The 12,212-nt window shown below is 36.1% G+C and overlaps 1 protein-coding gene and 1 long non-coding RNA gene across 2 annotated transcripts; one reads left to right on the forward strand and one right to left on the reverse strand.

Moving 5' to 3' along the window:
• Positions 1-608: 608 nt before the first annotated feature.
• On the forward strand, positions 609-1,212 carry LOC114750723 (uncharacterized). Its single transcript, XR_003740687.1, has 2 exons — positions 609-765; positions 887-1,212. It is a non-coding gene; the product is annotated as an uncharacterized LOC114750723 (long non-coding RNA).
• Positions 1,213-3,370: 2,158 nt separating this feature from the next.
• Positions 3,371-10,911, reverse strand: LOC114750722 (armadillo repeat-containing protein 8). The gene is made up of 9 exons (XM_028939326.1): positions 10,418-10,911; positions 7,995-8,714; positions 6,835-6,930; positions 6,673-6,756; positions 5,940-6,174; positions 5,647-5,807; positions 4,440-4,718; positions 4,169-4,357; positions 3,371-3,774 (listed from the first exon to the last, which is right to left on the reverse strand). Exons 1-8 carry the CDS (start codon positions 10,781-10,783, stop codon positions 4,310-4,312), a joined length of 1,989 nt encoding a protein of 662 aa, XP_028795159.1. The 5' UTR covers positions 10,784-10,911; the 3' UTR covers positions 3,371-3,774; positions 4,169-4,309.
• Between the last annotated feature and the right edge of the window lie 1,301 nt (positions 10,912-12,212).

The following is a 12,212-nucleotide window of genomic DNA, read 5'->3' on the forward strand; positions in this document are numbered from 1 at the left end:
AAATAGACCATTCTGGAAAATTCTTCAGTTGGGCATTTAGTGTCAGCTTTACACTCTTTTAAGTTGAAGAACCCTACTTATGATACTGCTTTACAATTCTTTCACTCTATCCTCCTCTCCTTTCAACATTACATCTTCATCTGATAGCATTATTCTTCATACCGAAGTGTCTTCGATAATTCTTCTTTTAAAAGCAACTGAGTCCTACTTAGCCGACCTTGTTGCGCACTCTGCTGCAGAATTGACCTCTACAATATTTTATTCTAAACACATACGCATAAGATAGAGCCGTAGAATTATAAAGATACCCTGCTTTCCTTTTTTTCTAAGGTGCCAAAGCTGAACTGTCATCCATTAAAAATGAATTCATCCTTGTGCAATGAGTCTTTTTTTGATGGAACGTCTGGGACAGAAATGAGAGTAATATATCTCCCAGTAAACTGTACCATGGTTGATTGGTTGTACTAACACATCTCTTATATCATCCATTAAATGCCTGGAAATATTCTAGTGTGTTGCTCATACATTCAACCTTCAATTAAAGTTTGGATTGGCCTGCACACTACTTTATGCCTATCTTATCTTTACATCATTTGGTTATGCTTGGTTGTTTCTGTTCATGTACATATAGAGAGTTAAAAAAGGTTATTTACTTAACAATTATATTTCATCATGTTATATCGGCCACTCTTATTTGATAGGAGCATCAAGAACTTGCTGAGAGAGTGATGGTACGCGGCTTCATCTTTATGCAAATGGGTCAAGGTAATGGAATTACAAAAGACAATTGATTTCCAAGACATTTAATAGTAAAGCTTTTAGGAATGAAAAAGTGATGTAAGTAAATTTATTAGTTTTACACATTTCTCCATTCATCATCATGCAGAAATGCAATCACGCTGAGATATACCAAGAAATCTCTGATGAGAACTTGGCGTTGATGAGGGAAAGGCTCATGGAGACTGTAATATGGCCCTCGGATGACACAAACACAGAAAAAATTGGCTGATAATAAGTCAGGACTTCTCATCTTACCTTTTGTTTTGCTTCCTTTCTATGTTTTAGCCTCTTCTAAGCTTAGGTATAATTTTTGCTTCGATATGAAGTCATGTTCCTTTCAATTGTGAGCTTTGCGTTCTGTAAATTGTGTATATATGTATATAACTTCATCTATGTATGATCCATGATTTAGGCAGTTTGATCCGAAGGATTATAAGTGGGCTATATGTTCCGTGTAAGCGTGAAGAGTGCTTCCCGCTTTTAAACAAACCTCTCGATAAGCCCTTATTCTATTGCATAAGAGGTTCTCGGCCTAAAAAATGTGAGAATGATGTTGAGACTTAATTTACAGTGCACCAATGCACTTTTATCTTAATAGATTGTGCCCACAAACTAGATGGAAAAACCAGCGGAAGCGTCAAAAAAGGAGAGGGAAAGAAAATAATAATGGAAGGAATTAATTCTAAAACCATAGTTAACAGGAAGAAATTTTCTCAGAATTCTTTTTTTTTCCCTTTTCTTCTCAAAACTTCATTTCCACTGTTAGATCAAATAATAAATGGTTTAGATTCGTATTTTGTGAAACTATTATTATAATTACATAAATAAGAAAGAGAAGGGGTATCCAGTTTTTAAAATATTAAATCTGAATTATCTATTTCTCAATTCAATTGTAAAGGAAGAAAAGAGAAAGGAACTTATCAGCAGATATACTCACAACAAGGACGAATAACTGATTCTCAAAGATCAAAAGATGCAGTTAAAGTTAGTAGGTTTAATCAAATATGTTAAGAACAACACATTTCTTTGTAAAAATATTCTCATATAAAATTGGCGGGTGGCTTTCAAGAATTGGTTTCATTAATAAACACTCTTTTTAAACGCGGGTACAAAAGAAAACTTCTTGTTTATCATAAATAAGACCAAGAAACTCTAAAAAAAAAAAAAAATCTTTTTTAAGGACCAGAAGGAGTTTATGTCACGGGTAATACTAGCAGAAGATTTCCCCCTTTCAGAATGACATGTGAAGGGTAGCTGTTTCTTCTCTATTCAGTGTAATTATGTCTATCATTAGATTTAAAGCATCATGGTTATGAAGGACAAACATTAAGAGGTTTTCGGCCTAATAGCTAGAAAGATCATCCGCAAGGAACAATTATGTGAACCAACCAAATAACTATTCATGTATTCTATTTAGCGGAGTTTATCTTTCACATGCCAGTTTACTTTGTTCTTTCACTTCATTGCCCACCTGGCAGCAGATATACATCTACTACACACACGTACTTTGTGGCATGAATTAATAAATTTTGACCGTGAAAACTTCAAACCATACCACAAACTCACTTGAAGTTGCATTCTTTGAATGTACCAAATTTCTCCTTCAGCTGGGCTTTCTTAGAAATTGCTCCAATCTTCCAAAACCATGAGGGGAATTAAGAAAGAGTCGTTTTGTTATACCTAACCCATAAGGTGATCTTATCTCACAATGTATAGTCATGCTAATTAGGTTTTTGATATAATCTTGTCTTAGTTGTGAACACGATTATTTCTTAATTATGAAGAGATTTAAAAACTTGGCCTGATGTAGAAACGTAAATTATGTTAACAGTTAAAACTAAGATGCTTTATTATGTAAATGTTAACGCTCAGGATTTACGTTATAAAGTTGTAAATAAAATATAGGGACGCACAGTCACATGTATTCCAGCCTTGTTCAAAACTTGAGAAAAACCTTGATAGAACTACTACAATATCAAGTTAGTTAAAATCATGGAGCGCTCTATCATATTAGACCATGAACGATTTCAGGTGCCAAACTTTTCACTGAATAACATTGTCATTGTAGTTCTGACTTTTACTGGAACTAGAGCTAAATTGATGGCAATAAACTTGAGTCACACCTATATCGGTATTAAGAAATTTTCAAGGATTAAATTCATAGAGAAGGTATCTTTCAAAGACTACTAAATAGTTTCATTAAATCTTCCAAACAGGCGGATTGCTTCAGTTTCTACCAAAAAATCAGGACAAGTATGGGGGAAGCACTGCAAATTATGAAAATGGTGGATTGAACTAAAATACGCAGGAAGAGCCTGACTAACAATCAAAATAAAATCGAAAGCTTCTAGCAAAGCCAGAACGTAGGATATATCAAAATGCCCGCTAAAGCTACCAGAAGAAAACCCCCAACATTTCCTTCCGGCTTTGGTATAATTTGAATTTCAAAAGAGGACCGCCTAAGGGCAAAGACTTTATCTAAAGCCTCTTGCCAACTACATTTGACTGAAAACCCGAAATACATTGAGTTCATGACTCATTTTAGATGGCATTTTTCAATGATATTTAATTATTTATGAGCAATCACAACTTCGTAAATAAGCTGCAAGAAGCATCCTTGAAGCATATAGAGTGGCAAAAAGTAGTTGAGACATGTATGAGCGGAGATCGAGAAATTCATGAACCAGAAAAGGAACTGGGGCAAGAATGAATCTCAGAAAGATAGAAGCACCCTCAATTGCTATCCCTTGACATTGCTTAATCAGAATTCCACTATTTATCAGAGAGACAGAAACTAAGTTTTCCATATACCACTAATATGGTACAACACTAAAGCCAGTAACCCTATCTTGATCATCTGACTCAAAAGAAGTAATGCCAAATGCACTGAATAATGAAATGAGATATTGAGGGTAACCTGATCAGGAGTGCTTACAAAATTGAAAAGCTCTCGCACTGCTCTGACTGGCTAAAAATAGTACATAAAGTGATCACCTGCAACAGGAAACATAGAAAGCACACAGCAATTTGACTCATTAAACGGTAGTAAGATATAATAAACAAAACAGAACATACAATTGAAATGTTAGGCATCATCCCAGCATACAAAGCTATTAATCCAAGACAAAACGAATACTTGAAACTGAACAAATAAGCAAATGATCTCAATCAGATTTTCAAAAGGATTTCACCAGCTCATCATTTTCAATTTGCTGGTTTCTCAGTATTGAACTACAAACAACCTAACACCAGAGTTTGTTCTATATATTTACCATTGAAAGACAGAAGTTTCATAACCCATGTATAAATCCTCATGAAAGGAGACTAACCAGAAACGAACTTCTATGATGGCATGTAAATAATTCATTAAAGGACAATAAAAACATACCACATTGTAAGCTGAAGCACGAAGGCCGAATACCTTACATAGGTGAGAATACAAGGGGGGAAAAAATAAAAAAAGTTGCTATCACTTTTTCTCTTCTTCGCATGCATATCCGGGCTTAGAAAGAAGGACACTTGAATAAATTCAGCTTTCACCAATAGGAATCTGGTCAAGTGCCATTCTTGCTCGAAGCTGCATCAGAAGAATAAAATGGGTAAAACCATTTAAAAAAATAGTATCAGACAAAGTCATTTTGTGATGAAATTTAAAAGACCTTCACATCCATGCATGGATCATTGACCATCTTCTTTATTCGAGAAACTATGCCAAAATTACGCAGTTTTACAACCCGGCCAAATGCACCAGGACTTGTTGGATTGGTGAGATTTACTATGACCCAAACAGCTGCCGTGGATAACCGACTGTCATTACTCTGCAAACACTGGTTGAAGAATGAGTCAGATCCATCCTCTGCCTCAGGAAATAGTTGGTGCATAACAGCTTCCTTGTGAAATTCATTTCCACTGGCAATATTGCAGAGTACATATATACCCTACACGGAAAATAAAACCAGGGACATAATTAGTAGATTGATGAAGAAAATAATAAATACCTACTCTTTTCCTTACACTTTGATTGTATCTTTTGTTGTCTACATACCAAGACTCCAACAAAATAAGGTGTCCACATCCTTCCCCCGGGGGGGGGGGGGGGATTTTGGCTGCCTTCTATCTATTCCTTCCAGCTTTCCTAGAGTATTCTTATTAGGCAGCCTAAGATAATGGAGGGCTTTGATGATGTTGAGTTTGTATTTTATGCATGTCACCATATGTATAACATGATTTCGTTTTCAAAAACACTGCTTTAAAATAGAGTAAAATATAATGACTTCCCTTAAGTTTGCTTAAATTATGGAGGCCATTCCTCTATTTTCAAAATCTATAGTTTACTCCAGTTTTAATACTGTTAAGAATACTCTGTCAAAGATGATGGCCAAATGTTAGAATTTTTTCCCACAAGTTAAACTATTTCATACTAAGATTAGTAAGCATCATATTTTAGCATTTTAATACTGACATTCAACAGAAAAAAGAAAGCATGCCAAAGTATGTTGATAATTTTCTGCTCGCAAGGCCCGAAGAAACACAGAATAACAAGGGAAGGAAAAAATCTCAATATCAACAAAATGCAGCAGTAATATCTTAAAAAACTTTTAAAGTTTGATGCCAGATGATGGTAGTCTCCAAGATTCAGCATACCAACCAAATTAAAGTTAGCAATCAGTTCAGAGGCACATACGGTACAAGTTATTAGAACATTTCTACAGTTTACCTAGTAAGGTATTAACAATTAAGAATGGCTCACAGAATTCATATCAGAAGTAACAAGGTACAGCTCCCTGATAGCAGCAGAGCATGACAATCTACATAATCAATTATCAACCTATGAAACAAAAATTGGATTCAAAAGTGATTCCTAACCTGTATCCTGATTTCAGCTTTTGAAGATTCTCGAAGTCGCCTTACAACAGCATCAAATATGATACCATCTTCAGCAAAAGCATATTCAACAAAGTCTATGAGCCCATCAACGAAATTGCGAACAAGGGCTAGAGTTTGTTCTTGAACAGAAGACTCAGGATCTGCAGAGTGCACACAGTCAAGGACAAACTTCCTCGTGGCCAGTGATAAAAAGGACATATTTATTGGTAGATACCAATTAACACCCCCCCCCCAAAAAAAAAAAACAACTGAACTTTCAATGGGAATCTTACCATGGATAAGGTTAGCAATTGAAGATGCTGTCAACTCCATAAAGACTGCTTCTGTACATGTCTTCTCCGCATGAAATACCATGTTCCTCAATGCCCATACAGCATTCAACCTTAACGATGAATCCATAGATTTTGTCGATTGGACAAGCCCTTTAATGCCTCCACATTGTATGAATACTGACTTGCGAGGGGTAATGCCAGCCACTATGTTGCTGAGGGCACCAAGGGCTGCAACCTGGAAAACAACATAGCGAAAGGTGTGTTCAACTAGATCTCAATAAGCTCATAGACAATATCTGTTTCATTATGGCAAATAACAACAACTTTTTTTTTGGGGGGGGGGGTTAACTTTGGTGGAAAAACTTTAACTACTGTTGGAAACAATTTTCCTAGACACTGGTGGTAAGCTTTTAGTGATAGTAAACAATTAAAATAACGCTAATGGCCCTTACAGACATCATTTAATGCATGACATATTGTAATTCTCAATTAGTTTGAGTTTAGCGGACAATTTGATTACGTTACTTGTAGAACATCTTCTTTTATGTACTTCCAATACAAAAATTTCATAACTTTTTAGACATTAAAGACGTTAAGAGTCAATCTCGGGCATTCAGAATATCCGTTAGTTTTCAGTATGATTGACACCTTTTTTTTACACCTTTCGGTGCGTGAAATCAACAACTCCTCATTGTAAGTCAAAGGACAATATAGATACAATAAGCACACGTACCTGGACAGAAATAGACAAATCAGATAGAAGTTGAACCAAAGGAATCACAATGCTTTCATTCATAAAATGTCCTGCACTCAAATTCTGAATCACATTTTATACGTGTTAATTACACATAAGATTTGAAAAATTCAAGCAGAATAACCGTTTCAGCTTGTATACCTTGATTGAGCGAGAGCTGTTTCTTAAGCAAATGCATGCTGCTTTGCGTACATCGGCATTATCATGAACTAGGGCATCAACAACTAAGCTCAACACCTGTGTATTCACAAACGTTAGAAGCTGATAACTTTGCAGAATTAAAAGTATAGCTACTCTAGGTCAGAAGCATCATTAGTTATCACATTTACAAGTTGCCATTATGAATTGAAAAACAAAAAAGTTGACTTCAGTTATCTACCAGAAGAAAAATATTTCGGCACTGGTTCAACATGTTGAAAATATGGATGATAGGAAACAGTCTTAACAAAAATCGATGAACTTATTCATGAAAACAGACGATACAAAGTATTGGTGGTAGTAAAAGTTGTTTCTGAAGAAATACTTTTATAGGTCAAACTATTCAGAAATAATAAACTTCACATTGAAGCAAGAGATAAACAATCTGCACAAGCGTTGATAGCAAAAAACTAGCATATAAGCCTGTTGGCACTCAAAAACCTACTTATTCTAGCTTTAAAATTCAATATAAATGCACCAAAAAGAAATATAAATTTTGGACAATATTACGCAGTCACGATAACTGATTTTCTATTCAATCTAAACCCAACAATAATCCTAAGAGGAATTCTAAACTCCTTAGCTAAGTGACTTAGTCAAACTGCAGCTGTATGCAATCCAGGGACACACACACACACACTCTAGAATGCATACAAACATAACGATGACCAGACAGAGACCAAGAGATATGCTTGGCACATAAAAATAGATTATGTTCACTTTCCAATATGGCAAGATGGAACAAGAAAAGGAGAAGACAAAAGGGGCAAGAAGACTACAAAAATAACATTCTGAAAACAAAGCTACTTGCAAATCTGTTTGTTTATGGACTCTCCATTCAATTTCGTTCCCAAAATATATTGTGTCATCTCCAATCAGCAGTCATGTATCTCCTGTTACCTTAGACCCTCAACTACACACGTGTGGCCTCTCATAAGATGCATAAAAATTATGAGAAATCAAGACTCATGCTGAAACATCAAGATCCGCTGTAGAGATGACTGGCTAGAGTTTTAATGAGTAATTTCCACCATGTGGTCACATCCAGCAAATATATGAGACCTAGGATTATTTTGATAAATAGTCTCCAGGGAACAACAGACCTGCAATGTAAGAAACCTAGACCGGCAGCACTCCAACTTTGAGCAAAGATCACCCAAGGCAAGAAATATCCCTTCAAGGCGTCTGGGATTTGAGGAAGATTTTTGCAAGTGGCAGTAGAACTTATCAATAGCATTTGCCTCAAATGCTAGCTTATGTAAATCTTCCTTTTCTGCAATTAAACTAGAGAAAGCTAAGGAAGCTTCATCTCCAACTTGACCAGGATCATCAAGAAGCTCAAGCAAAATATACACCAATTTAGTCTTAATTCCTAAGTCTTGCAGATGGCAAGAAGAAGAATTCTTAACACAAATCAAGCACAAGCAGGCAAGTAACCTTGTCCGAGAATATCTATCCTTGGTCAACTCAATAATGGAGTTTAGAGCTCGTCCACCATGATGGGCCATAAATTTAGAGACAGCTTCAGGATTGTTTTTAAGAATTGTAGCTAGGGACTCTAAACAAGCATCTCGCTGACTTAGAGAACCATCAAGAAGGCCAATAATTTTCTCCAAAACACCAGCATAGCACAAAATATTTTGCTCTTCGCTTGTCTCACAAGAATGAATAACAATGCTTGCACCTAGCACTGTGAGATTTTCGTTCTCATTTTTCAATAGGGAAAGAAGAAATTCCCTGTTTTTCTCTAGAAAAAAATCACATTTTGGAGCTAGTTTCGATTGATAAATCATTCGTAGAGAACGTGCAGTGGCATCTACAACCTGGAACAAAGAGGAAAATGGCTATCATATCACATTCAGAAACAATATGCAGTTAAAACAGGAATAGAGAGGGTGCACATAGTTGACAGTAATATACTATCAAGGATCAAGGCAGATGTATCTTGTTTTCACCTACGAACCTCTTTAAAGGAGGAAAATGATAAACTCATTTTCTTCCTCAGTCTGCTTGTCCTAGAACCAAAAAGTAATAATAGAAATTTATAACTGATGAAGCTCAGTGGATGAAAATTAGCATGATTACATTCAGCTATAATTTATGCATCATGTATAGTTTACAGACAGCACTGAACACATAAAATGTATGATACACTGTCGGCAACAAGTTGAAATATGCAATATTGCCTGCAAAAGTCACAAACTAGGAAGATAATGCCAGAAATATGAAATAGCATCAGAAGCTAAAATGCATTAGAAGCACTAGTTCATAACGATCCTATTTGGCCAGTATAGTACTAGCTAATTGACAATAATATCACTGACTTTTTAAATTTTATGAAGTATTTGTGGCTAGAAGGCATGTGAATTCCACAAGAATTAGACCCATCAATTCCCAAGCTAAGGATGAGCTTAGCAGGGATTAAAACCAAATGAAGTAGAGACTAAAGCAATACAATTTATATCACCAAAAAAAAGAAAAAAGTAATACAATTTAGTAATATTTGCTATAGGGAAAGGAAGAGGGAGGAGAGCAAGCGGACAGGTCAGAGCTTCCACTATCCTAAAATGATATGTTACTCAGTCCCCACACAAGACATAATTGATTAAAAAACAGTGAAAATTAGAATGAACTTGCATTGTCAAAGGCACACATGCTCTGCGGCCTCAAATAAATGAAGCAAAGACCTACTAGTTGAAATATAATTTTGAATTTAAAATGTTACACATAAGGGCAAAATATAAATTATGGATGAAGAACAACTGATTCCCATTTGATTTATTATCCAAATAAGCTCCAAATAAAAATTGCAGCTCTCAACCCTTTAAATTTCTGCCTCCTCTATACTTTTTCCTCTTCGGTGATGCCTCTACATGGATTTCCCTAGTTTCCAGCTTGTTATAAAGCAAGGAATATAAGGTTTTTTCCCCCTGTTTCACAATTAAGTGGTACAGATAAGTGTTCCTACCATGTACTTGAAAGAATATATTGAAAGGCATTCATCTTAGAAGCACAAAGCAATCATCAATTGAAAGACTTGATTCCTGTGAAGACCAGTTCACATTACAATTAATTAAATTGAGAAGAACGATGCAAGCGGTAACAATAAAGAATTTTATTACGAACAAGACTTCCTATATCAGCAAGAACTGAATGGGAAAATTGTTTATTATTAAAACCATAAGTATATCCGAAGAGGTGATTCCATATGCATTTAGCAACGACCGTAACACAGACCCACCGAACAAGTAAGATGAAAACTTCGATTTGAAACGAAACAAAAACGCAGGTGGATTTCATTTCTAAGGTCGTACAGAGGACACTCAAGCAATACAAACTCTTTCGAACAAAGGACACTCAACAGACTGCGGATCAAATAATCCACATTTCATAATATAATTTTAACGAATTTCTCTGATCGCAAACTAGTGATCAACCAACCTGTTCAGAGCATCACACTTATATTTAAGCACCAACCTCTAACAAACGAGACCATTAAAGGACGGTTACAATTAATTGAGTTCACCTTCTCGTCGGCAGCAGAGAGGAGATTGAATAAACGAGGTAGAACGCCGGTGTCAAGCACAGCACGTACGCCAGCGTCAACGCCACAGGCAAAGCTGCCGAGCACCGCCGCGGACTGGACAATGAGGTTGGCGCCAGAATCGGAATTGGCGTCAGCTTCGGCAAGAACAGAAGCGACAACGGGGACTGTACCGAGCTTGATGTAGGAGAGCTTCTTGGTTCGGTTGCCGATGATCTTGTTCTTTACCTCTCTGATAGATTTGAGCTTGATTTCGCAATCACTGGACGCGAGGCGGTCGAGGATGGGATCGGATGTGGTGGAGGAAAGGGGTGGTGTGGTGATGGAGGATGCTGAAGTGGTGGGCATGGTTGCGGTTGTCACCGGAGTCTTTGTCGCCTGTAGCGGTGGTGGAAACTCATGCAAACCGGAGAAGAAGAAGCGAGCTCCACATCCACAACCACGATGCCGGAGAGAGAGAATGGTTTTTTCTATTTTTTGGCTTGTTTGTTTGTTTGTTTGTTTTATTTAAGAAAATTAATCTTAGCTTAGTGGGGCTCTTATGCAACATTGAAATGTACGGTTATTATCAGAAGGGGCAAAAGGCAAATGCCTGGTTATGCGCATCCAATAATACCCAATGTAAGAAACCCACATGTCTATGACTTAAGTAAGCAAAATTTTAATAAATTGTATCACAATTTAAGTTTATAATTTTCTGTCATCCTGAGTTTTTTACATTTAATTTTGTTTATTCTAGATTCATGCTCTTTTTTCTGGACAGAGATATTTATTTTGAATTCAAAAGCCAAAAGCAAGTATGGGGAATGTACAATGTATTAAACCTCAGACCAAAAAAGGGGGCAAAAAAAAAAAAGCTGTGCTAGTGTGTTAGACCTTGTTTGGAAAGTAATAAAATAATAGCTGGAAAAAAGGGAAAGTAGAGTAATAAAATAATGTGTTAACACATAAGAAAACTACAAAATTAATAGCTAAAAGAGACAAACAAGAAAATAGAAAAAGCAAAAAAAGTTTATTAACCCTTCAATTAGGTTTTTATCGTTTAATTTCTTTTTTAATGAATTGCCCCTATCATTTCAAAGGACCATAAGAGGTCCCCATTTTACTCCGGACAGTCTCATTGTATTACTTCTGGTAATCAATTATTCTTTTTTTTTGGGGGGGGGGGGGGTAATCATGTACGGTCAATTATTCTTGTTCTTGACTGTTGAGGATCTTCATTGATCCCATCAATTGTGTGATGAAGAAAGCAGTGCTGTGTAAAATGGGATGAAGATGAAGTAGCAATCTGGATTGCTGACGTGGCAAGTGCTGGTCAGGATCGTGTGTTCACGAGTAGCCAAGTCAGATGCTTCTTGCCACGTATGTTTACACGTCAGCCAGAGATGCGAAGAGATTCATTCGCCCTTTATCTTTTTATCCGGAAGCCTCTGAGCTCCCTGCGGTCCATTCGTGAGATAAAATTTGCCAAACAAATGGTTTGTAACTAGTAAAGCTCATTAATTATTTAAAAAAAAAAACTAGTAAAGCTCATCCACACTTTATACCTGACATGCACGATATTGATTTTATTTTTTTGGGGCCAGAGCACGATATTGATATTAATGATACAGATATTGATGATAATGTCATTGATATTAATATTAACCAGACTCGTTTCTTTATATATTGTATGAGGTGAAAAAAAATAGGAAAAATGACAATAAAATACCACTTGAATTCCAAAAAGACAAATAAGGCACCTGAATAAGCAAAATGACAAAGAAGGCATCAGGTA

This window comes from Neltuma alba, unplaced genomic scaffold (genome assembly GCF_004799145.2).
Source record: "Neltuma alba isolate B1F8T4 unplaced genomic scaffold, ASM479914v2 tig00006623_pilon, whole genome shotgun sequence".
In the NCBI taxonomy this organism is placed as follows: domain Eukaryota; kingdom Viridiplantae; phylum Streptophyta; class Magnoliopsida; order Fabales; family Fabaceae; genus Neltuma; species Neltuma alba.